The sequence below is a fragment of the Notothenia coriiceps genome, unplaced genomic scaffold, assembly GCF_000735185.1.
Source record: "Notothenia coriiceps isolate Sejong01 unplaced genomic scaffold, NC01 NC01_scaffold00019633, whole genome shotgun sequence".
In the NCBI taxonomy this organism is placed as follows: Eukaryota; Metazoa; Chordata; class Actinopteri; order Perciformes; family Nototheniidae; genus Notothenia; species Notothenia coriiceps.
In genome coordinates this window covers 1-24,842 of record NW_011352334.1, presented here as the reverse complement: position 1 = coordinate 24,842, position 24,842 = coordinate 1, and the positions used below count along the sequence as shown (strand labels likewise).

The 24,842-nt window shown below is 40.5% G+C and overlaps 1 protein-coding gene across 1 annotated transcript; it reads left to right on the top strand.

Moving 5' to 3' along the window:
- kifap3a (kinesin-associated protein 3a) lies at nt 1-23,279 on the top strand. Its single transcript, XM_010778892.1, has 19 exons — nt 1-155; nt 1,102-1,233; nt 1,388-1,533; nt 1,653-1,711; nt 1,808-1,949; nt 3,625-3,724; nt 5,221-5,345; nt 5,544-5,642; nt 6,117-6,295; nt 9,254-9,416; nt 13,895-13,995; nt 16,163-16,271; nt 16,386-16,498; nt 17,593-17,758; nt 19,286-19,411; nt 19,638-19,736; nt 20,414-20,499; nt 22,884-23,073; nt 23,182-23,279. Exons 1-19 carry the CDS (start codon nt 115-117, stop codon nt 23,277-23,279), a joined length of 2,274 nt encoding a protein of 757 aa, XP_010777194.1. The 5' UTR covers nt 1-114.
- Nucleotides 23,280-24,842: the final 1,563 nt, after the last annotated feature.

Here is a 24,842-nt window from a genome sequence, read left to right as displayed (position 1 = left end):
CGCCGCCCTAGCAACAAGCTGCATAGATAAAACATCCGCCCTGTTTTACCCATCATCAGCGGGTCCCGTTTAGGAATAAGGACATTTTAACGTGGGCTTTTCCCCCTTTTTTAAATGGACAATTTGCAAACAGGGGATCCACGGTATCTGAAAAGGTAACGGCTGCTAACGCTAGCTTGTTTAAGTTTGCACCGTGAGGGAACAGGTCGATGAGGCAGCAGGATGCTCAGTGATAGCCTAACGGGACATTTAAATGACTGACTGCTAAACTAACTCTGTTACAAATATTCGTGTTACAAATATGAATGTATTTCTGTGCAAAAACAGAAGTAACAACACTACAGTTAGCATCATATTAGTAGGATCTGTCTTAGGGTGTGTACGTAAAGAAAAATCGATTAAACGTGACATGAAAAAACCTGCAGCCACCATCGAAATTAGTAACTAAAATAATGAGAACGATTCAGGTTTATTAAACAATACTGTATTGCTTGTTTGTTTGTTTGTTTTTACACCCCTACAAAAATATATGAGTGAAAAGTAACTTAATTACATTTAGTATTAAAACTGCGTATCATCTAACGTTTGAAAGTACTTGTAATTAGCTCAGGTAATTGCATATTGGTTGGTACATTTTATATTTTTTGCTGAACTACATTATTTTCCAACTTTAGCCACAATATTATTTTAGATATTAATTAATGAATACTATCAAAATAAGCCACACATTCATCAGCTGCAAAATGTTTATAAACATGTAATAATTGTATATGTTTTTAAAAACCCTTCTGATGATTCTGACATCATCTGGTTAGCTCTTCTTAATCAGGACCCTGACACATAGGATACACGAGTATTCAAAGAAGCAGAGTATTTCTTATGATGCTTGCCTCCTTGTTTAGCTGAAGGGAGATGAAAGGGTTAAACACAGTGAGGGCTGGCAGAACTGTATGCAAACACAAACATATCGTACACAATTTCTCAAACACATACCATTTATCGAGTACACAGATGTACATCTGCTATATTTAGCCTATATAACAATATTAATGTATTTTATATTACTGACTTTAGCTTACTTTGTGTCTTTGTGACCAACAGGAAAGTGAAGGGCTGTACTCTCGATGTACACCCCACTGAGAGGGCTCTTATCGTTCAATATGAGGTGGAGGCCACTGTCCTGGGAGAGCTGGGGATCCCAATGGTTGGAGAACGCAAAGAGTGTCAGAAAATGTGAGAATCAAACTTAAGACAAATTATGATCGTGTATCAAACAATATCAATCTGATTCTGTATCATGATTTCAATTTTTTCTATAAGTCTGAGAGCCAGTGTTATTCTCAAAAGCTGTAATTTCCCTTGGTCTATATGTTTGTGCTCCCTACAGTATTCGTCTAAAAAGCCTGAACGCCCACACAGATACGGCCTCTTTGGCCCGAAAGGTCGTGGAGGAATGTCGACTGATTCACTCTTCCAAACTCCTCGAGGTGGAGCAGCTGCTCTTTTATTTGCAAAACCGCAAACAGTCAAATGGTATTTATAATCACTACTTTATAACAACATAGATGTGTCTGTGGTAACACAACTTTTCTTACTAAAAGGTAAACGTGGAAGTAATTTGTCTTTGTGATGCTGAATTTAACCTTTCACAGACAACCAAGAGAAGAAACACATCTCATCTCGAGAGCTCAAACCTTACACAGGAGTGGAGGTAGAAGTTAAGCTTTACAGTACAATATGTTTGTGTTTGCAGTTCTGAAGACGTTTGCCAGTCCTCAATATGCTTAACCCTTTCATCCCCCTTAAGCTGGACGAGGAGGCAAGCATCAACAGCATCGATGAGTATGTGGAGCTGCTGTATGAAGACATCCAGGAGAAGATCAGAGGAGCCACCCTCATCTTCCAACTAGCTCGAAACCCAGACAACCTGGAGGAACTCATACAAAACGGTACATTGAATATAAAAGTACATTAATAGCATGTTGTCCATATTTACATTTAATCCCTCAAATGGTCAAGTAACTTAGGTTGACACACCATGTCCGTTCCAGCTTTGTTTCAGATTTAAATAAAAATGTCCCGAAGTGTAGCCTTGCTTTGTTCACAGTATGCCGACAAAGCTAGTCATTTCCATTATAAACTGATGACATGACTCTACAAACTGATGTGCAACAAATCAAAGTTGAGCTGGTCTCAAACGTTCTTTTCAGCGTCCAATGACGCGGTCAACCAATCATAGTTTTTTGTTTCACCATTTTGGACTTCCCATTGTTTTTTTTTAACGCCATTACAATTTAACAGCAAAAATGTAGCTAGCCACCCTGTTTTTAACTTTGCTTCTTGTAGTGTCAACAAGAAGTAGTGTTTGGCAGTACACAAATTGAATTCAGGTCTCGGGTATTGTTTAGGCAGTGGTATCAACACATTTCTAACAAGACCAATTTCTACTGGTATATTGATCACTTCAGGGTACAGAGAGCACAAAAGAAAAGATAAATAAAAGATATTTCATGAAATGTAACATTCCTCTTAATAAAAGGATTCATGAGTTACTAAGTATTATGTGAACAATTTCTAAATATCAATTTCAAGTTTTAACATGAATGTGGTCACGAAGGTCAGCAACGGTCTGCAATATGTTGTTATAAGCAGACCCCAAATGTAGTATAAACAGATCCGCCTCTGCGTCCGATGTCCATTTTGTACTATTTCTGTCCCTTTACATACTGAAGCTGACAAAACTTTTGTGAAGCGCATGCAGGGAAAGGCATGTGAATGGCCTTCGTCTGTTAGCCATCCAGTGACTGTTGGTATGATGGCTATCTGTGTGACATCTGAGCAGACTGCATCTCCAGAGGAAGATCTTGAGATGTGGTTGACAGCTCTAAAAAAGTCAAGGATGAACTTTGATGCTCAATTATTCAGAACGTGTTCATTTTCTGAAAATAAACTTTTCCTGGCAAAGTGGATCCAATGGCTAAAGTTGAAAAGCGCAGCCATATTCCAGATTCTCAAGCTAAAACTGGATTTTTTTACAAAAACTTTTTGTATTGCTTGAGTGTCTGACATTTATCAGCATGTCCTCTCTGCTCCCCTTTTAAAGAAAACAAAGCTCAGCTTCACTTCTGCTCCCTTCCGTGACAACCGGGCTGTTTCTCTCACAACAGCACGAAGCCATCATCCTGTGCTGCCGCGGTGAGATGGCACAGCTTCATTTGTATCTGTCATAACGCGCCGTCCGCTCACTCTGTCTGCCGCACCGCATCAACCGGTCCAATGTTGATAAGAGCAGAGTGTTCGTGTGAACCCAGAGGAATGGGGTCAGGGTGGAAAGCGGAGACAAACCCTGGGACACACGTCTTTAGGTTGAGAAGCACCCATCGCTCAAAATCCTCAGGAGCCTCCGACCTCATCGCATTCCCCCACGCTTCTTCAAATTAACCTCAAGCTGCACCGCCCTCTGCGCAATCTGACTCTGATTGAATTCCACACACAGACACTTTTGTTTTACTTTCTCATCTGTAGTCATTCCTTATTATCTTGCCTTCTCTTTGTTTGACCTTTTCTTTAATTCTGCCTTTGTGTGCGTGTCTTTATTGACATGTTTTTGTTCGCCATCATCAGAGGCGGCCATTGGAGCCCTGGCCAGAGTATTGAGGGAGGACTGGAAGCAGAGCGTGGACCTGGCAACAACCATCATCTATGTCTTTTTCTGCTTCTCCAGGTAAACCTGCTGTTCTAAAAAAACACAAAGTTTCTGCTTCTCATTTATTTATATTGGGTGTTTGTGATCGCTTTTATGTGTTATTTTTTTATTTGTTGTTTTTGTTTGCATACAAAGACCTTGACATATCCTAATGTGCTATACCAACAGAGTGCTGCAGTCCTTAAACTCGGAAAGGACTTGGACATTTTTGCACTGCCTGTTTCCTCAATGTTAGTAAAAAAGAAATTGTTACATCCCTGTGGTCAAAACAAGCTTAACATATTCTATATCTAAATAACTACACTGATTGCATTTACGCCTCAAACTTGTGCTAGTACCATGAACTATCATTCTAATTTTCAAAAATGTATTTTAATAATCTTGGTTACTTTTTAAAAAGGAAACCAGGGTCATGCTAACTTTCTGGTTAACATGCAAAAGTACTTAATCCCTAAATCCTTCCATATGTGTTGAGTTGGTATTAAATGCAATATGGCTGTGGATTTTGAGGATGCCAGTTTAAAGTAATGCCTTACACATTGAAGTTGTTTAAAACTTATTTTATCATCTTCAATGTTTCATGGTTTCATGGTGACTGCATTATGTAAATGTATTCATTAACCCATGCCCCAGCCAAAGACTTTTACTGTCACACAGAACCGTGTGCTTGTAAACGTGCACTTTAATACTATGTGATCCGGCTCACAGTTGTTGATCCAGTCCATCCCAAAGGTGTTGGAAGGGTTCAAGTCGGACAGTCAAGACACTCGAAAAAAAAATGCAAGGGCTGCATTTTCATGTAAACAGGAAAGAGACTAGTATTAAGAATTCCCTGTCATTGGGACCAAGAAGCTGAAACAAGGACCATAAGCTTAAATCAACAGAACACAAATTCACATTCTTTTGTATTTGCAGCACAAAGCCAGTAAACCAGAATAAGTCAGTTAAACATTTTTAAGAGCCATATGGTTGCCTCCTTGTGTGCAGTAACGATACATTTCTGTTGTAACATCACTGACCCACACCCCCAATTGCCTCTGCTCTCTTTTCTTTTTTACTGCTCTCCCCCTTTCTTACAGTAGTCATCCACCTTTTGGCAGCATACCTAGTACTGAAGTTTCACTCTCCAACTGGGGGTTAGGAAACACTAAAATTAGCCCTTGCTAGAATAATACATAAATGTCTGTCAGAGCTGATTTAGGAAGCGAGAGGACGTGTTCTTCTGAAAACTGATCGTCACTCTTGGCTCCTTTCCATCTCCATGTTATGCTGTTTGGATTGTGGAACTGTTCAAGTTGGACTGATTATAAGTCGGACCAGGACGTACTGTTTGACTGAATGTGTTTTGACTTTGACAGTTTACTTTGTAAACTACTTCAGGGGTGACAGATTGGGTCATTTTAGTGACAGCTCCCAGCTGGAATCCTCTAATCAAGGTAGATTTTTCAGTTTTCAAAACAATTTTGGATAAATAGTATTTTTCTCTTTCTCTCCCTCTTATTTTTCTCCTCTAGTTTCTCCCAGTTCCATGGCCTGGTCACACATTTCAAGATCGGAGCCCTGTGTATGAATATTATTGAGCATGAGCTGAAGAGATATGACCTCTGGCAAGACGAACTACAGAAGAAGAAAAAGGCCTATATCCTTTTTAAGAGTGGAACATCTTTTTTATTTGAAAGCCATTCTATAACAAATCCAATACAAATATAAAGTATGTTTTTTAAATGGAACTCAAGCTTGGCACAATACTAAACCTGGAGACATTTGTAATGGTGCAGTATAAGATGACACTGTTTTAGGCTTTTTCTATAAAATGTAGTTCCTTGACTTATAACACATGAAGAATTCTCTGAGAACCAAAATCTGAAAAAGGAACATGAGAAGTCTTTTAGAAAGTACCAGAGCCTTCTGATCAAACAAGAGCATCTTCTCAGAGGTAACTGTTGAAACGTTTTGTTCAATTTATCTATCCCATACTGTAGTTATCAGAAAATATTTGTTTATGGAACACTTCTAGAATATGTATGTTCAATGCACTTGTGCAGGTTTGACAACATTTATCTTAAAGATGTGAAAATGTACCTGATGTGCATTATTGATTAATTCATTTATTAAGCAGATCAAGAAGAATGGTTCTTTCAAACTTCTCCAATTTGACAACTGCTGCTTTCTTCTGTTATTTTATTTTCAAACTAAATGGATAGACAAAACAATTTGTTCAACATTGATGGAAACGACTGATCAATTAAAAAATGTTTTGTCGAGGACTCAAGAGGCACACTTAAACTAAAATAGATATAACTTACAAAAGCAAGAAAACACAGCCAGGGAGTACAAGTGAGTTGCAGCTAGATTACTGTCCATGTTTCCCTGCCTGATCCTGTTGTCTCTGACACGTTTCCTCCTGCAGTTGCTCTGGGCCTGCTGCTGAACCTGGCTGAAGACACCCGCACAGAGCTGAAGATGAGGAATAAAAACATCGTCCACATGCTGGTGAAGATCCTCGACCGGGAGGACGAGGAGCTGCTTTTGGTGGTTGTCTCCTTCCTCAAGAAGCTCTCCATCTTCCTGGAGAACAAGAATGATATGGTGAGACAGGGAGTTATTTTTTTGTTAAAGGTCCCATGTCATGCTTTTCCGGTTATTACCCATCCCCTTGTGTGTTATGAAGGTTTTTATGCATGTAAACGGTCTGCAGAGTCACAAACCCTCAAAGTACACCCTGTAGCGAGTAAAACACAGAAAAGACCTGTCTATGCTGCCCCAGAATGCCTCGTTGGAGATTTCAATTTTTCCATTGTTTACTTCTTGGGTATAGTGACGTACGTAGCGTAAGGGCGCTAAGAGCCGTTACGTTTGGACCAATCCGCGGACTTCCTCACACACACACACTCGGCGGAACGTTGCGAGGCTCGCTGCTGCAAGGAGCGGGACACTGTGAGCCGGCTCACTGGTGTGGGATCGGCGAGACAGCGTGAAACCGCGGAACTCAGCCTGGGCTCACACACAAACTCCCAGCCAGGCTGCGGGTGTGTGTGTGTGTTTGGGGCTGGGTTTCGCTGTGTCTCGTTGTCTCGCAGACGGCCACTGGGCTCAACAATGGAATTATGATCAGTAGAAACGGCCATGACATGGGACCTTTAAGATATATAGTAGCTTTATTAAGTGTCACCTATAGAGTGCTTCAGGGATGATGTATTTCTCTAAGCTGACTTGGAATTTTCCATTGCCTTGTCTCCCTCGACAGAAAGCCAAAGGGATATTTCATTTGGATTTCAGATTATTGTAGAAAGTAACTTCTGTGGTAAACAAACATTTTCTATGGTTACGCGATTGGTTTGGGGAGACATATTTACTCCACTTCAATGGTGGTGTTTAATAATTATAATTGTTTTGTGTCGACTTCAAGGATCTAGATTTTGTTCATGTTGCTTTGATTCATTGTTATGTCAAACATGACATGTACAGTATCATGGATTTTGAAAGTAATTTAATTCATTAATCTAAAAAATGGATTCATCTTAAATAAATATTTCTAAAGGCTTAAAACTACTAAAACATAGGCAGTAGGATTATTTTAATCATGCATTTTTAAATCTCAAAATATATATTTTTAAATAAACACCTCTCACATTACAGTATATTTTTTACTTTAATTATGAGTGGCTTTAAAACGTCTTGGCTTTAAGAACCATGTATGATTATAACAAAACATTTGAATCTAACTTTTAATAATGATTTAAGTGTCTGCGGTGGCAGCCCTGCAGAACTGTTCATTGTTTGAAATGAAGGGCGTCAGTGTGCTGTTTTGACTTTTTAACAACTAATCTTCTTTCTTTACATCTCTAATGAATGTGTTTTTTACAACGGTGTTTTTGAGACATTTAACTCAATTCGTAAAGTTAAGAGGAAACAATCTTTCTTTATTTGTTCTGTAAAAAACTCCCAAAGTCACTTTGACAAATGGCCTTCCCCAGAAGAAATGCCGGTTGAAACCACGCTTATCAAATTTCAATTTAATAAATGCTTAGAATGTCCGCTTTTGGCCACGTGTCCCCCAGCACTCGTACAGGCACCTCAGCGCTCCGACTTTCCCCTAATCCAGCCCCACCTGGTTCCAATCTCACTCAGTTTGCAGGACTTTATCAAAGCCAGACCCTGTTAGGAACTGGTTTTATCTCCTTGTTTCCCCCTCAGTGTATCTTTGATTCAGATTAAAGAACCCTTCAGGGGGTTTGGACCCACTCAAGCAGGGAAATAGTGGTTTCAACACTTTCACTCTGTTGAGTATATCAGTTTACACATGGGGAAATATGTTTCCATTTAAAGACATGGGTGTTTAATTGATTACATTAAAGAGTGATCACTTAATTATGCTGTATGTCATCAGGTTTTATTTACTCCGCAAATGTATTGTGACTTTCTCCAAATCAGATATGTCTCCCAAAACAGTGTGATGAGTTTATTTTGCTGTCGCTGTCACTAATGGAAGGGGAATGTCAGTGGTAATTGATGCAGGCTGCAGTTGATTATGCTGCTCAAGGTCTGGTTTGTGATGGTGCGACTGGAGCTGGTTTTGCGCACAGTAGCAGCGAGTGCGTTTTAACTGGGAGCAGGTTGCGTCACTGTGATATCTGGATGTGGAGAGACCACAGCAGAGGGGAGACGGGCATGTTAACAAGCGGCACCGGCTGACGAGCACTGCTGCATCACTCTGACAGTCATATTGACAGCATGCATTCCAAACAACACCACGCTGTGCACCTTTTCACACATCAGTGTTCCTCTACAGAGTCGCTGGGGCGTGACTTTGTGTTTTTAGTCTTAGTTCTGTGTCATCAGCTCAACACCTCCACCTGCCTGTAGATCATGTGAACCTTGTCCAAGCTTGTCACCAGGTTATTAAAAAAGTAATAGCAAGATATCAATATGTTATGCAGATGTTTACTAATGTTATTTAAGTGTTCTAATTCATCATATTTCAAATACATCATGACGTTCCTGTATTTAATGCAGGCGTGTTAATGGATGGCAGGTCTGAACAGTTAAGGCCGACAAATAATGTAAAACAATTTTAACTTTTTGTGGAATAATTGAATGCAAACGTTCTGCCCATGTATATTTTAAGTCTGCAAAAAATAGATAACCAAATTATCTTTTTATTATTCTCTTCAAACGTCATCTTTTAAGCATTTCAGCTGTAGAAATGTCATCCATTATGGTCTTTTCTTTTGTGGGAAATACTGTTTTTAACTGCTTAAAACAAAATTAAGTATGCTTGATAATATTAGTGGTTTTAGATCTATAAAAAATATGTTCCGATGTTCCAATAAAAAAAATAAAAAAGTGTTGTTCTCACACTGCTCACACATGTACAAAACATTTTCCAAAGATTAATAGAAATGCATGGTGGCAACTTGTTTGTGCTTCCCCAACCTGTTGCGTGACTCATATACTGGCCTATCGACTGCTAGTATTATTACAGATGCCAGTTCTCGTCTGGAGCAGAACCTCAAAGTGTTTGTTTCACTTGTCCGTTGTCTGCAGGCTGAAACGTTTGCCGTGGAGAAGCTGGCTCGGCTGGTTCCCTGCGAGCACGAGGAGCTCCTGAGCACCAACCTACGCCTCCTGCTCAACCTCTCCTTCGACACGACGCTGCGCAGCCACATGGTCCAGGCAGGACTCCTTCCCAGATTCTCGTCACTGCTCGGTAATACGTCTCACTGTTTACTGATGACTGTTTGTATTCCTGTAGTTGTGTTTATGCTGGTTCATTGTGTGTATTTATCTGTGTGTTTATCACTGAGGCTGTTCTGTCTGTATTTACATCAGGGGAATCATTATTTCAGGTTTTCACTCCTCACAACAGACACATGACAAAGAAACACTCATCCATCCTCAGCCGGCGGTGGAGCCTCTAATCTGTTATTACTGCGGCGTACTTGCAGGTGCAGCTTTTACACAGCACCCAGGCCTCTGGTGGCCATTACAGCAGTGACCTCCTGAAATCTGCAGAGCATGCGATCGTGCGATGTCTCATCCGTGAGGTCGTGTGACACAGTCAGAATCATATCTGACGGGCCTTTTGAAGCCTCTCAGGGGGAGGCTCGGGTAACGGCGCATAATTAATGTAATATATTTGTTAGAATAACATGCCAGAGCCTCTGCACAAATGTTGTTTTTGCAGGAGCGAGCAGGAGAGGTGGAGAGGTCTTCAGAGATTTAGGGAAGGAGGGCTGTTTTTTGGGAAGTGGAGGGGTGGGGGCTGCTCATACAGGAAGCAAGGCACACACATAATATAAGTTAACAGTGAAATATTACGCCTGCTCACAGTTTTGACACTGTTGAGTTTGCCTGTATTTGTGTGTTTGCGTATGTGTGTAATGCCCTCTGTATGTGAGCCGATGCGTCATTAATCATCTGCTTCACTGCTGACTGTCCACCTTTTCAACTGACACACTCTGCATGAGGACTTTGCTCTTATCTCTTAGAGAGAAGACAGAGGAGGTGTTTATCAGCCTCCACCCTCGCCATCCATCCCTGACCCCAGGACAGGACCCCTGATGATGAGATGAAAGTGGAGCGGGAGCCTCCACTTGTCATCATCACCATCATCACATCCCAGTAGATCCATCCCATCAACACTTGAGCTCAACTTAAAGTAGAAGATTCCTCCTAGTAATCGTTTGACTAATGTTTACAGAAAGGGCAGAAATAATGAATTGATTAGTTAATTAACAGAACTATATTATTAAAAAAAAAAATAGTTCAAGTAATTTGGAAGGAAAAATTCCAAAGGTTGGTCTGGCGAGAAAAAAGGCACTTTGACTCGATGGCTTTTTTGCGTCAGCATAGCTCAGAAGGTCTGCGTGATGTTCATTTTGTGTCCATTCATGGCCCAAGTCTGAAGATTTCTTGTAAATATCCGTACGTAGCTTTCACTCATCCACATATGATACAACCCAGTTAAAAGATTCAATCTTTGAGTACAGGGGCCGTCAAGCAGGACAATGATGCCTCGTTGACTGTACGCACGGACCGAAAAGAGCTGTCTGCACCCGTATGTCCAAAATACCGCCTGTAATATAATTCAAACATTTCTTTACCTCTTAACGCTTTAATACTTAATCAGATTGTCTTTTTTCCCTTGTTGGGTTCCACTATTATATACTAAAGAATTAATTTACAATTAAATAGGTGATAGATTAATTAGCAGATTAGTAAATGATCAGGAAAAGAATATTAGTATATGATAATGAAATTAGTTGGACACGAAAATGTATAGGCATCAAGTCTTGCCAGACATTCTCATTCTTTTCAAATGCGCCGCAGAGTATATATATTTTTTGCGCAAAACTAAATACATTTTTTAAAATCTGTTAATCAACCAAAAGTATTATTAATAATTAAACACAATCATTTGCAGCAGCCCTATTTACAGAATTGCCACTCACTCCAAACTTCCTTAACTCTTTTAATGCAGCATGTTGACCTTCATTACATTGCAAAAACAAATTAGGGAAATTAAGTGAGGGTGGGGCCCAATTTTTAAGAGCATTTCACCCCCATCATGCGGTGTGTGATGTCTCCAAAGACCCAACCCAGCTTGCTTGTTTATCCAGAAAATGCAATAACAACGGAGTGGCGCTGTCCACAAAAGCTCGCCCAGACGCCTCCTAATGTGTGCGGGTGTAATTTTACGAAGTTTGGGGCGGTTTTAAATCAGGCTGGGGTGTAATTGGAGATTAGCTAGCTCACTAACTGCCCCTGAACAGTCTAGTTAATTCTTAACAGCTCCCCTTCACCTTTTTTTTTCTCTCTTGCCCCAACCCTACCAGTGTTTTGAACATTTAATAGGATCTCTCTCTTCGCCCAGAAAGGATCCTCCATGTTCCTACCAGCAGAGTGAGTCGGCAAGGTCTGCAGGAGCTTATTGCCTCCGTCTGTGCGCTTGGTTTTTTTCATGTGCATTTTAAGGTATCGGCTGAGGTAAAGGATCGCTAATGAGAAGCACGTGTTCTGGCCAATCGCTGGCCGCGCTGGAAGGTCCAGAGCAGCAAGCGGCGTAGCTTAAACTTAAGGCAGTAAAATTGATGCTTCCTCCTGTTTTCCCAATTAAATCTAGAAGCCATCTCTCCCTCCTGTGATTCCAGGGCTTCACTGAGCACATCTGGATCTTATACTTGGCGATAAGGCTCCCTGTATGGCCAGTGACCGAACACGGCTGGGACCAGTTTTAACTGGACCTGGTCGGGCTTCTGGAGGCTGGTGGGCATTACAGGAGGTCTGCCGGTGGTTCTGCTCCAGTGAAGAGCCTCTCTCTTAACACTTCTCTTAATGAAAAGTTCCCGGGTCAAACTCTGGTCTGAACTCTGTTAATTCTCCCGGGCTGGCTCCTCCTCCAGCTCCCCTCCAGCTCTGGTCAGAGGTCAAACTCATGAAAGTCTTGGGCTCACTGACAGTCTAACACTCAATCCATTCTGCCTTTATCTCCTCCATGTTGCTGTTGAGGCCTGATAAGCTCACAAAACTGTAGATCCAGAGTGTAATACATTTATTAAACATATATTTATGGATCAGTACAATAAATGAAATTAAGCAGTATCTATCTATGCAAATGGTTTTGGTTTTATTTATCTTGGTTTCAAGATAACTGACTCTATACTCTCTACTAACACTACAATGCAATGGAAGCGAATGCAAATCATACCCTTTATCATTGCCAGTAGGCACGAATGGCTTCTATAGATGCTTTAAATAATAAATATCTACATCTCAACCGATTGAAATACCTTCATTGTCATGCCTGTATTTAGTGTCATTTTCAATTATGTTTAGTGTGCTATTCATAGCTAAGGAATTATTAATTCAATTATATATATATATCATACATATCAATTACTTATTCATAAGGAATTAAATATAAGTTCAACAATACCCAATTCAAGTGCAAGTTATAAAAAGGATACATATGCATGACATCGCCATGACACATTGTGTGCATAGTCTAGGTGTCTTTAATTGTGAAACTGAGAATCAGTGACAATGTATTGAAATAAATAGATCGACTGTATGCTGAACAAAAGGTGTTGATTTTGGAGGATTTGAGCTTGTTCCACTACCTCCAAGTAGCAAAGACATTATTAATGCAAGTTGATGTGTCTCTACACGAACACTGTCCCAGTCTCTCTCTGGAGAATCAACAGACCTGACTGTCCATAGTTTTCATTGGAACTACTTTCTGCTGTAGAAATGGTCCCTGTGTAAACCGTCCTCAGTAAAGTCTGTGGAGTATCCTAACACCAGTCACTGTTTCTGGAGGGAGAACAGATGTTTTTCAAATAAGGCTGGCATCCTTCTATATGTTTTCTATTCAAATCCCATGTATAGAACCAAACCAAAAACATGTTAGTCCGTCTCCCAATGCTCTTTCAACTACCGTCTGTGGCCCTCAGCTGTAAGCTACTGTTTTTTAACTGAAGATGTATATCTTATATTCTCCCAAATATAGTCTTCCTTCTTTATGAGGCTTAATACAAAAAATAAGCATTTGTTAATGGTAATCAAGGAAAAATGTCTTCCAGTGCAACCATGTGGCTCATTGAGGTCTTTAAAACATTCTGCACAACAATGGACCTCTATAGCACAGACGAAGAAGATATATTAGGCTTTGATAGACAATACCTTTTAGTAGATGCATTCCATTTTGGTGTGGCTCCAAATGTTTTGAGAAAAGGGAAATAAAATATATTGTCAGACTTATCCCTAGCTGCTGTGTGTAGCAGAAATGTAATTCCATTTCCCCTGATTTTGACAGACATCTGGATATCTCAAAACCTGAATAACGTATTTTAGTACAACTGTCCCTTTGAGCAGCATGAAAAGCTTGCCTTTCTTCTGCAGTAGCCTGCTGAAGATCCACATTTAACCTTTTAAATATTGTTTTTCCTCTGCTTAGCTGCCTGTGAGACACGACAAATTGAGAAACTGCAGCCGACTCGTGCTGATTCTGCACCTAATGCAATTTGACCTCCAACAGAATTCCCTTAAAAAGGCCATTCAGCTCATTAATATTTTCAAAAAACACATAGCTCTCCTAGATGTAGTCATTGGCATCCCACGAAGCGTAAAGGCACAACCAGTCATTCACGCATTGACTTTTCTCCTCCTCCTGTGTTTATGTTGCAGCTGACGAGGGCCAGAGACAGCTCAGCATGTGCATTCTGTACCACATCAGCATGGACGACAGATTCAAGTCCATGTTTGCCGACACAGACTGCATACCGCAGGTAAGACTGGCTAATGTATACAGCCAGCAGACCAAGACAGACACATTAGCATGGGCAGCTAACGGCAACCGGGAATGAATGCATGAGAAACAGTGAAGGGAGGGACCCGTGCCATATCTGGAACCAAAACCACTGATGCACAGTCTTTGCTCGCACTGCAATGAAAACCTGCAAACCTCCTCATTTCATTTCATCCTTTTCTGTATCTTCTCCACATACCCTTAATTAGCATTGCCAAACTGGTCCATCAACAAACAATCAGCACTGTTATGTCCAAAATGATTTGGAGTTATGATCAGTAAAATTAAGTTCACAACTAAAGTTCAACACCCCTCAGGCGTGTTTCTTTCAACTTTCGATCACAACATTTTTGTTGAGTTACACTCCCTCCTGATTGAGTTGACCCGGTCAGTCGCTCCTCTCATCATCGGCGATTAGCTAAATGTGCGTTGTGTTTGTTTGTTGAGATTGGGTGTAAATGCGGGCCAGATGTGGCCGGGAGAGTCGCCTGTTTGTTCAGAAGGTCACGTCAGCAGCAGATCTGAACCCCAGGCTCCCCCCGTGGTAGAAAGGATGCGGGGCAAGCAGCATGACCAGGATGTGACCTCCGACTCCGCCCCGAGGCCCGCTCACTCTCACCTCACCACCCTCCTCTGCCTCCATTTCTCTAATGTTATCAATCCATCTTCAGCTCAGAGCAAAATGTGAAGCTGCATGTTGTTCTCTCCTTTTTTACCTTCAATCCACCAACTGGAGAGGATAGAGAATCGATGACGGACACTGTTTGACAGAACAATTAAGAAGAACAAGCTTCCTGTATTTGGAGAGTTGTATAACATTAGGAGGAGTTACATTGTACAGTTATATGCATTAATTGTGAGTTTATCATAAAATATTCTTATGATTTACTTGTTCAAAGTGCTTCAAAAACAGGATTTTACTGTGGTCAAAGGTTTTATGTCATAAAATCAGAAAAAAGTTGTTTTAAACCAAAAAGAAGCCTGTGGATGCAGGTCTTTAAGTAAAACCACATGAAAACGCCATTGCAAAAGCTAATATTCATACTTAAATCATTTATTAGAAAATGAGGTCAGTTTAGTGTGGACATAGTTTCAGTTTTTATTTTTATTTAATATTATTTGTATCTTCATCCCAAATTTACCCCAATAATAGTCCAACTCTCCTCGTGTTCTTGTCACACATGATATCAAAATATTCCTCTAACTGCCTTGTCTGTAAAAAAACGTATATATAACGAACAGCTTCACCCAGTTCCCCACCTTTTTTACCCTCTCACCTATTTAGTAGTTTTAAGACTCTTCTCTTGTATCGCTTTCCCAGGCTAGTGACTGACCTGCCCCTTTCCCCTTCTCCAGCTTTTAATGGGGTCACCGTTTGGTGCTGGATTTGGAGTTTCCAGATCGGGGATGTCAGGAGGGAGGGAGGAGAGGAACAGAGGTGGAGGTTGGGGACGGAGGTGTGTGAGCTGGTCAGGCTGCAGCGTGGCGTTGGGCCCTGACTGGGCCTCCGGTGGTTGTCTGTGGTAAATAAGCAGAGGCAGGTGCCAGAGAGTCTAGACGAGGCTGATTTGGGGTCCGGGGCCCCTGGTATGTGATACCTTACCCAGGCCCGGCCCAGCCTTTCTCTCCCTCTCTCTCTGATTCCTGACTCCTCACAGGGAAGCAGTGCACCTCTGCCCCCCCCACCCTCCCTCAGCTCTTCCTGTTTAATGTTAAATCAGTGCAGGAGAGACGGACAGACAGAGGTAGGGAGGAGGAGGAGGGTATCAGGGAGGATAGAAATGACACTTGCCTTTATCTCAAACACTCTCTTTCTGAATCACACTTATTTGATATCATAATTTTCAGTTTTATTTTCATCCCCCCTCCTCAGCTTCCTTTTCTCTCATTGGCTCTAACAGCAATGATTGGCTTTAACATAATCAAATAGACTACAGGGATGTTCTTAACAAATGTGAGGTTTTTCAAAATGACATATTACAACCATGCACACAAACAAAGCCACAGACTGAAGACGTTTTGTTTCTTTTTGGGAACCACCTTCCTAATCAAACAAACACTTATGTGTGTAGTTGATTTATTTATCCTAATTCTCAGCGATGGTTGAATTAAGCTGTTAACTGACATTTGAAACTTGCAACTGACAGCTGATGAAGATGCTGTGTGACTGTGTGGAGAAGGAGATAGATGTGGAGCTCATCTCGCTCTGCATCAACCTGGCTGCTAACAAGAGTAATGCGCGTATCATCTGTGAAGGTATGAGCTCCAAAGAGACAATGAACACAACATATGGACTTTTTATTATACCGTATGTTGTTGAGTTATATTATGTGCTCTTTGTCCTTGCTTTCTTTCTCCTTGCTGCCCTAGGCAACGGTCTGAAGAGATTGATGAAGCGTGCTCTGAAGCTAAAGGATGTTCTGATGATGAAGATGATCAGAAACCTTTCTCAGCACAACGGACCCACCAAGAGCCTCTTCCTGGTCAGTGCCGGGTCTATTCAACTCAAAAACGTGTTTGCATTATGGTGGCCTAATGTCTATCTTGTTAACCCTTAGATGCATAAGTGGGACTTTTTTGACCCGGTGAGCTGGTTTTCTTGAAGTATCTTTTGTCGTTTCATATTCCAGCTATTCCTCAAAAAACATTTTTACATTTTAAGAAATTGTAGTTTTTGTATTACTACCCCAAGCTTCCATAAGTAGGTCGAAAACGTTTTTTTTCAAAATGTCAAAAAAAATGTCTAAAATTATAAATAGTGAAAAATTAAATATAAAAATTTCTAGTGTGAACCAAAATATAATACTAAATATTATACAAGTGATTTTTCTTAACCAACATGACAAAAATGGCATAAAAACACATATTATTCTAATACGGGTCCTTTTTGACCCACTAATGGAAGAGTCTATGGTCTAGCCACTCGTGCATCTAAGTCTTAAACACAAAATAGAAATTTCCTGGAGTAGAAGAAGAAATGTAGTGTACATCCATGGCTAGAGTACAAACAGGAACTGCTAGTAGTTTATACAGCATGACTTTTCATTGTTCAGAGCCAGCAGATGTTAAAGATCGGCAGGTCTCCCTTGTAAAAGAGATCGTTGGTCTCAATGGGATTTGTTTACCTGGATAAATAAAGGCTACAAACAAACAAAGAAATACATGCCCACACAGTGATTCCTCAGCAACATTACACTTTCTCTTCAGACTACATAAAGAATCTGAGAAACCCTGATGTCAAAATCTCAAATGTTGGATTCAAACAGGAAAAGAAAATGAGGAGTGACAGGTTTCTTGAACCGCTATAACACAGACAGCGATCCATTCATATAGAGAGATTTACTGTGGGTTGAAAACATGTGGACATACACGGGGGAAAACCTTTTTGATGGTATATCTGAGTAGCCTACCATACTCTGCAAAAAATAATATATGGCATACATAGCTGAAATGTGTAGCGACAATGCTATAAACCTGTAAGGAATATGGCGGAACAAATCTGTAACTGAATGCTGTTTTTTTTTATTTGTCCATATATTATCCCTCGTTTAAAGATAATATGTGTTTCTGCTTTTAGGACCATGTGGGTGAGCTGGCAGCTCAGATCAGTGAGGAGGAGGCGGAGGAGTTTGTGATCGAGTCTCTGGGCACGCTGGCCAATCTCACTATCCCCGACCTGGACTGGCAGCTTGTACTAAAGGAGTTCAACCTGGTGCCCTACCTGAAAGACAGACTGAAACCAGGTGTGTGTGAAATATTTCTTAAAGTTTGTGTTACATGGTGAAAATATTGCGATATATTTTATAAACACCAATGTAACAAAATACGCAGTAACGCATCCATACAGGAAGACCCTGCCACATTTCTATCATCTATCTCCTTTTAAAACCAGAGGCCTGGTCTCTCTCTCTTAACCCTTTAATCAGTGAAGTGTCCCTGATCATGAGGACAGAGAATACTCATTTAGGTCTGGGCCTTATCACTATCTTTGATGACCACTGACCTCAGCTTCACTTTTTCTGGCTTTTATAAAAGCAGAATTAAAAGTCTTATGCAATTTCTTTAGGTCATTCAGCATGATAGTAAATGGTGAAGAATGACAGAAAAGTTGGGAAAATTAAAGGGGAAGGAACATCAATGTAGTTATGGCCTCAATTGTGTGAACGCTGATTCAACAGCAAGAACGAGAACCCTGGCATATTTAATATAAGATCCATGTTTGTTGTATGTTTTGATACTCGTGCCAATGCAGTATCAGAGTTTCAGCTCCCTTACAACACGTTTTTGACACTTGACTTAGACTAGTAAATTCGCTTTTCTACATTCCATTCCAATGTTCTTGATTTTTTTTTTTTTTTTAACAGCCAATCAAATACTTGGCTAAATTTAGTCTAAAATCAACAAAGCTGTTGTAAATATATTGTTTCCAAACTAACGTAGAGAACACTTTTATCCTAACCTGACATTCCTAACTGCCTTTAAATGGTCGCAAAACCTGGTGCTAGGCCCATGTTAGGTCAATGCAAAAATTATAGACACATGCATTTTCCAGCATTTGAACTACCTATGTTGTAAATGTATTATCTTTTTAATTTACACACAACATCTATTACACGTCTGTGCATCCTGGGAGAGGGATCCTCCTCTGTTGCTCTCACCGAGGTTTCTTCCGTTTTCCCCTTTAAACTGGGGGGTTTCTTTGAAAGTTCTTCCTTGTCCGATGTGAGGTTCCAAGAACAGAGGGTGTCTTATTCATATTCTGTATAAACTGTAAAGTCCACTGATACAAATGTAAAATGTTTGATATTGGGCTTTATAAATAAACTTTGATTGATTGATTATAAAAGCAGTTTTCCAGACTGCATTAATATTAAGACAAAGCAGTCAAAAGAACTCCATCCAGTTTCCCTTTAAACTGTGGGTTTTCTCCGGAAGTTTTTCCTTGTACGATGTGAGGGTCTAAGGATAGAGGGTGTCGTTTTTTCTCATACTGATATTCTGAACAAACTGTGCTGTTGTATTAGCTGTAAAGTGTCTCTACTGTAGGCTATTTGTATTATATGTACAGCACTTTGGCTCGACCAAAAATCGTTTATAATGTGCTATATAAATAAAACTTGATTTGATTTGATCACCTCTGTGTGTTCAGAACCAAATACTCACAGAACATGCACGTTTTCCCTGGCTCAGCATTATTTGATTCTACTCGTTTTCAGAGGCCAAGTGTTTTCATTTTCGTCCTCTCGACTTGTACTTTTCCCTGATGTCAGGGTCTGCTGAGGATGACCTCATTCTGGAGGTGGTGATCATGATCGGCACCGTCTCCATGGATGACTCGTGTGCAGCCATGCTGGCCAAGTCTGGCATCATTCCTGCACTCATCGAGCTTCTAAATGGTAAGAACCAACTCCCATACTGCAGCTTTCCCAAGGATTATGAAATGTACCATGTAGTGTTTTTTTAATTAGCTTTTAATGCCAGAGACTAAAAGTCAAGATCCTACATGGATAATGACTGTTATTTAAATCTAAAAAATGAAATATCTGATTGGGGGAAAATCCTTCTGTCATCCACTTTGAAAATCTTATTTTTATTTTCCTTCTCTACCTGTTTCCATCTCAGCCCAACAGGAGGATGATGAGTTTGTGTGTCAGATTGTCTACGTTTTCTACCAGATGGTGTTCCACAAAGCTACCAGAGACGTCATAGTCAAAGACACGCGTATCCTTTTGCTTATTAAAGTATGATTCCACATTTCTTACCCATTGAAAGAGATTTATGTTTAGAGATACAAGACATCGACATGAATGCAATTAATGGATTTCTAACCAGTCATGGTCATACTGGCTGTATATTTCTCTCTCCAGAGTTACTATATTTTCCTTCTTCTTTAGTGTGTGTGTCTGGGCCTTTAGTCCAAATGTTAACTCCCAGGACTGTACTGTATTTATCTCTCCTTGCTGTTTGTCCCCAGTTGCTTCTTCATTGCAACCTCTTTAACCCCTCGATTTAGTTGTTTTTAACCCTCTGGGCATTCTTAGCTGCCTGTAATTGTGCACAGTTGTGGTCGGCGTTGGCGGTTTGTTTCAAATTACAAATATGCCCTCTGTCAGCACGATTGATGTTTTTCTTTCTGCGTGAAGAATAGAACAGGAATATCTTATGTAAGCACCGCTGTAGGAGGAAAGTGTTCACTTCATCACAGGAAATGCAGACAGTGGTTCCTCCAGCCGCAGGGCACCTGTCTCCAGTCTCTGTCATTAAATCAAAGCGTAGGAGAGGACCACAATACCACCACATCCCACCATTCCCCCTGCGATTGATTAGGGACACACAAGTGATTGTTTCAATGTCCCAGAGCAGAGAAAATGTTTTCTTTCTTTGAGTCCTAATCTCAGAAGCCCCTGCATACCTCATTGACCTGATGCACGACAGCAACACAGAGATCCGCAAAGTCTGCGACAACACGCTGGATATCATCGCTGTGAGTAAACACATGTCTTATGAACATCGTTTTTACACTCCATTTGATAACTTGGTTCCAAGGTCACAAGCAAAGGAATAAGGAGTTTAACATAATCATTTTCCCCAATGTTTTTTTAACACTTATAACGATAATATTTGACGTTTTATTTTCAGAAAAAAAAGAAAATTGGACACAAATATTCAATATTATAAAATCAAGAAAGCCAACGGGAATTTGGTTTTAAGTGTGTGTTTTAAGGAATTGCACTCATTTGGGTTATGTTAAGGAAGAGCAACCGCAACAACGTGTTTGTTTGGTGAACCCAGGTTTTAGCTAAAATAGGAATATTCACAAAATCTACAAAAAATAATCATGTTGCTGAAGGTTTTAAAACAAGATTTTGACACTTCCACCAAGGATCTGAATTTAAATGATAAAGCAGAGCCACTAACAAAATTAGATGGATCAAACTGCAACAGACCGAGTCCCACAAACTAATGCTTTTGTGGGTCTGTGGCCTTATTCAGCTCAGTTCCATACAAACATAAAACATTTTGATCTTTTCCAAAGTCCTTACTTTTTACTGATGTGCCCGAGTCAAATTTGACTTTGGCAATTAACAAACCGATAAACTCCTGAGTCACCTTTTGTGACTGACAGGTGTGGTCAGCTCCCAGTCAGTGAGTGATCGCTGCCAGACCTCAGATCAGCGTAATTAGCTGTAGATTACAGCTAGGGAGTGCAGCGGGGCAAAGGAAGTGTTTCATTGAAATTATCAGTGAGACCTATTAAGCCGTGAGCCACATGAAAGGCAGCTCTGGAGTGTGTCAGCAACTGGACAGCAGAGGTGAGAGAGAAACCAGAAACAGAGCTGCGGACACACACACACACACACACACACACACACACACACACACACACACACACACACACACACACACACACACACACACACACACACACACACACACACACACACACACACACACACACACACACACACACACACACATACACAATCATTAAGGGATCCTTTTGGCAGCACACGCCATAATGCTGCAGTCCTGAAATGTTTGGTCTTTGATCATCGTGGCCCTGATCATGTACAAACACACACGTGGCTTCAGGAGGAACTTTGTAGAGGTTCCAAGTACAGAGGCTTAATTCACTGTGATTTATTCTTAGCCCGGCCACATTTCCAGAGGAATATGTTGAAAAGCTTCCAAAACTGTTGTGCATTTCCTCGCCCCGCTGTGATGAGCTCATTCTGTGATGAGCTCAGCTGCTAACAACTGATTAGGCATATTTAACCAATAGAAAAACATGATTGTTCAGTGAAAAACATGAGTCATAATGCTTTTTCAGCCCCTGCTGACAAACTGTCCCACTGTCACCTCCACTGTTTTGGGCGAGGTGGCCCTCTGTGACAGTCAATAGGCCTGTATGAGTCTGGGGTCTCTGCTGGCTGTCAGTACCCGCGGGGCTCTGCTTTGCATCCGAATGATTAATCTTTCGGGCTGGTTCGTTGCGGTCTCAAAGGCAGCCTTTATCTCTCCCCCTTCAGCCCCCGCAGAGAAAAGAAAACAGAACTCTGTGGTAGTCTCTGCTGGGCTACGCACGCAAACAGGGGAGCGGACGAAGGTTTTTTATTAGCTGCAGTGAAGAGGACGGAGACGACACAGGGTCAAACATGAACTTGATACAGAGCTGTGATTTTACTTGTATGGTCTGTTGTGCCTTGTGGCGATTGGTCAGTATAGTATTTCACATTTTGTGCCATGTCAAAACCACAAAGTGAACCCTCTCCTCTATTAGAGCTCTGGCTCACCACTCTTATACACGATACATTTCCAGGATGTTCAAACTGTTTTGCTGAGGTGAAAAACTTGTTGTTATGAGAATGAGAAGATTCAATAAAGGCTGATGCATTATCCAACAACGCCCTGACATGGCACTAATTTCCTTTAATACTGTCGTAATAACATACATTCCCACTTCAACTATCTTTACCAAAGACCAAATGTATTAGGAGAAGAAAAAACTCTCATTAAGAAACGTAATTGTGTTCTCTCCTGTTTTGTGATGTATTGCCAGGGTAATTGTTCTTCTAACACTAATTTTTGCCAAAAGAGGCTGAAGTCTTTACCATTACTTAAAGTGAGAAAACTATTAATGTCACTAATTTGAGAGTGAGGTGAGAACTAATTGATATTCTTACCTCTACTGGCATCCATGGAAAACACTGCTAAAAGGAAGAAACAGAGATTTTACAGAAAAACGAAGCGCTGAACTAATTCCAACATTTGTCCTTAAAAACTTTTGATTTTGCAGCAATTTGTGGACATATTTCTGTTGTTTTCTTCTCCACCTGACCCTCTTTTTCCCCTCTTACATCCTCCCAGGAATATGACGAGGAGTGGGGAAAGAAGATCCAGAACGAGAAGTTCCGCTGGTACAACGGTCAGTGGCTGGAGATGGTGGAGAACCGTCCGTTGGATGAAGCGGGAGAGCCCTTCCTGTTCGGGGAGGACGGAGAGTCCTTCATCGGGGAGAGAGACATCATGGAGAGGCCCGACCTGTTCTACAGCCCTGGTACTGAGAGCTTTAAAGGAATAGTTCGCTTTAAAAAAAAAAAATTGAGAGTGAGATAAGAAGCTAGGTTACATGTTTAATAACCCATGTTCGTATTGTTTCATCCAGATGGGATCACGTCAACGGACGGGGCCATCAGTCCGGAGTTCTACACCGACCTCCAGGATGGAGAGCTGGGACAGTCCGGGTACATGAGCAGGTATTGAGCTTTCTGATCCCCTTTAAACCTAAACTAGGGCTAATAATTAATGTACTTTACCATATCTGTTTTTCAGCCATAGTCCATGTAATGTAGATGATGCAGGACCTGCATCATCCCCAATGAGTCACCATGATATGAAGTCAATGTTACTTCATATTTACTGTGAACCCTAAACTGTCAGTGTCAACACAAAACTGCACCAAAACAAACAATGCTGGAAACAATTTATCCTTTTTTTAACTGCTAGGTGTGTAAGAGTACTTAAGTTTCAAAATAAGAAAGATTGCAAACGGATGCAAATATTAAATGAGGGGAAAAAAGCAAATTCCTAATATGAATAATATATTTAATGCCGAAAAACAAGTGAGCAGATTGATGTTGTAAAGGTTTCCTTTTTTAAAAGCTCTATTAAATAATCTTTGTCTTATTGTGTGTGCACGCCAGCGTTTAGAGGGCATACAAACCATACAATAGTTTCATTTTGTCCTTTAAGTTATGGCAGAGGTTTTCAACTGTATTCACTTAAGCCATTCCAATATAGAAAATATACATGGGCCCCCAATCCGTGTATCTACTGTCCATTATTTTTCTTTATTAAACAAGTAAACGGAAGAGCGTCTGAGAGGCCTTTTTGCTTTTTTGCTTTTTACCTTACTAAATGGTCATTGGAGCGAGGGGCGGGGCGAAACAATCCGTGTATCTACCGTCCAATTGTTTTTCTTTATTAGACACGTAAACGGAAGACCGTCTGAGAGGCGTTTTTGCTTTTTACGTTACTAAATGGTCAAATGGTCATTGGAGCGAGGGGCGGGGCGAAACTCACGGAAGTGATTTCAAAACAAAAGCACTCGTTTGCTTGGAACGGTGATAATGTTAAGGGAAACAAGGTGAATTTAGCGATCACAACGAAAACGGCCAAGACACATATTGAGCCCAGAAAATGGATGTTATTAAGGGCTGTAAATATAATAAGCCTCTGTCTAAAATGGACAACATTGTTAGGAGATGTAAACTATACAGCGATTCTGCACTGCGGTCAACTCAGCCGCATCTCCACTTTGTTTTTTCAAATCAGCTGCTCTTCATTCCTGCTATATTTGACGAGTGATACAAATATGTTTTACCACAAGTTCTTAAGAAAACTGACAAGGTTGGACTCGGTTCTAGTTTGACTTCTACCAGAAATAAAATGAAGTACTTTTGCTGTGTACTTTGTGAGTAATCCTCTGTCAAAGTCCCCTCCTTAGTACATAATGCATGTTTTTCTGCTATATTTGATGAATGATACAAATATAATTTTACCATTAGTTCTTAATGAAATTGATACTGTTTGACTTTGTATTAGCCTACTACTTACAATACATTGAAGTACTTTTACTGTGTATTTTTTTGAGGAATCCTCTGTCAAAGTCCCCTGCTGAGAACAAAATCAAGCCATTTCTGCTAAGTTTGATGAGGGAATCCTTTTTGGTTGCCATTACCCAGCTAGACATTTTTGGTTCTAAAAACATTCTGAGAATGTTACAGTCATTGTTCTAGGAAGGTTTCAGCGGGAAGTTTTTGTTTG

What these genes read in the sequence shown, in the direction of transcription:
- kifap3a (XM_010778892.1), top strand. Translation starts at nt 115, where the DNA reads ATGGACAATTTGCAAACAGGGGATCCACGGTATCTGAAAAG. An exon ending in GTCTTTTTCTGCTTCTCCAG is followed by an intron (nt 3,725 to 5,220) that starts GTAAACCTGCTG and finishes TTTCTCCTCTAG; the next exon opens with TTTCTCCCAGTTCCATGGCC. An exon ending in TGGAGAACAAGAATGATATG is followed by an intron (nt 6,296 to 9,253) that starts GTGAGACAGGGA and finishes CGTTGTCTGCAG; the next exon opens with GCTGAAACGTTTGCCGTGGA.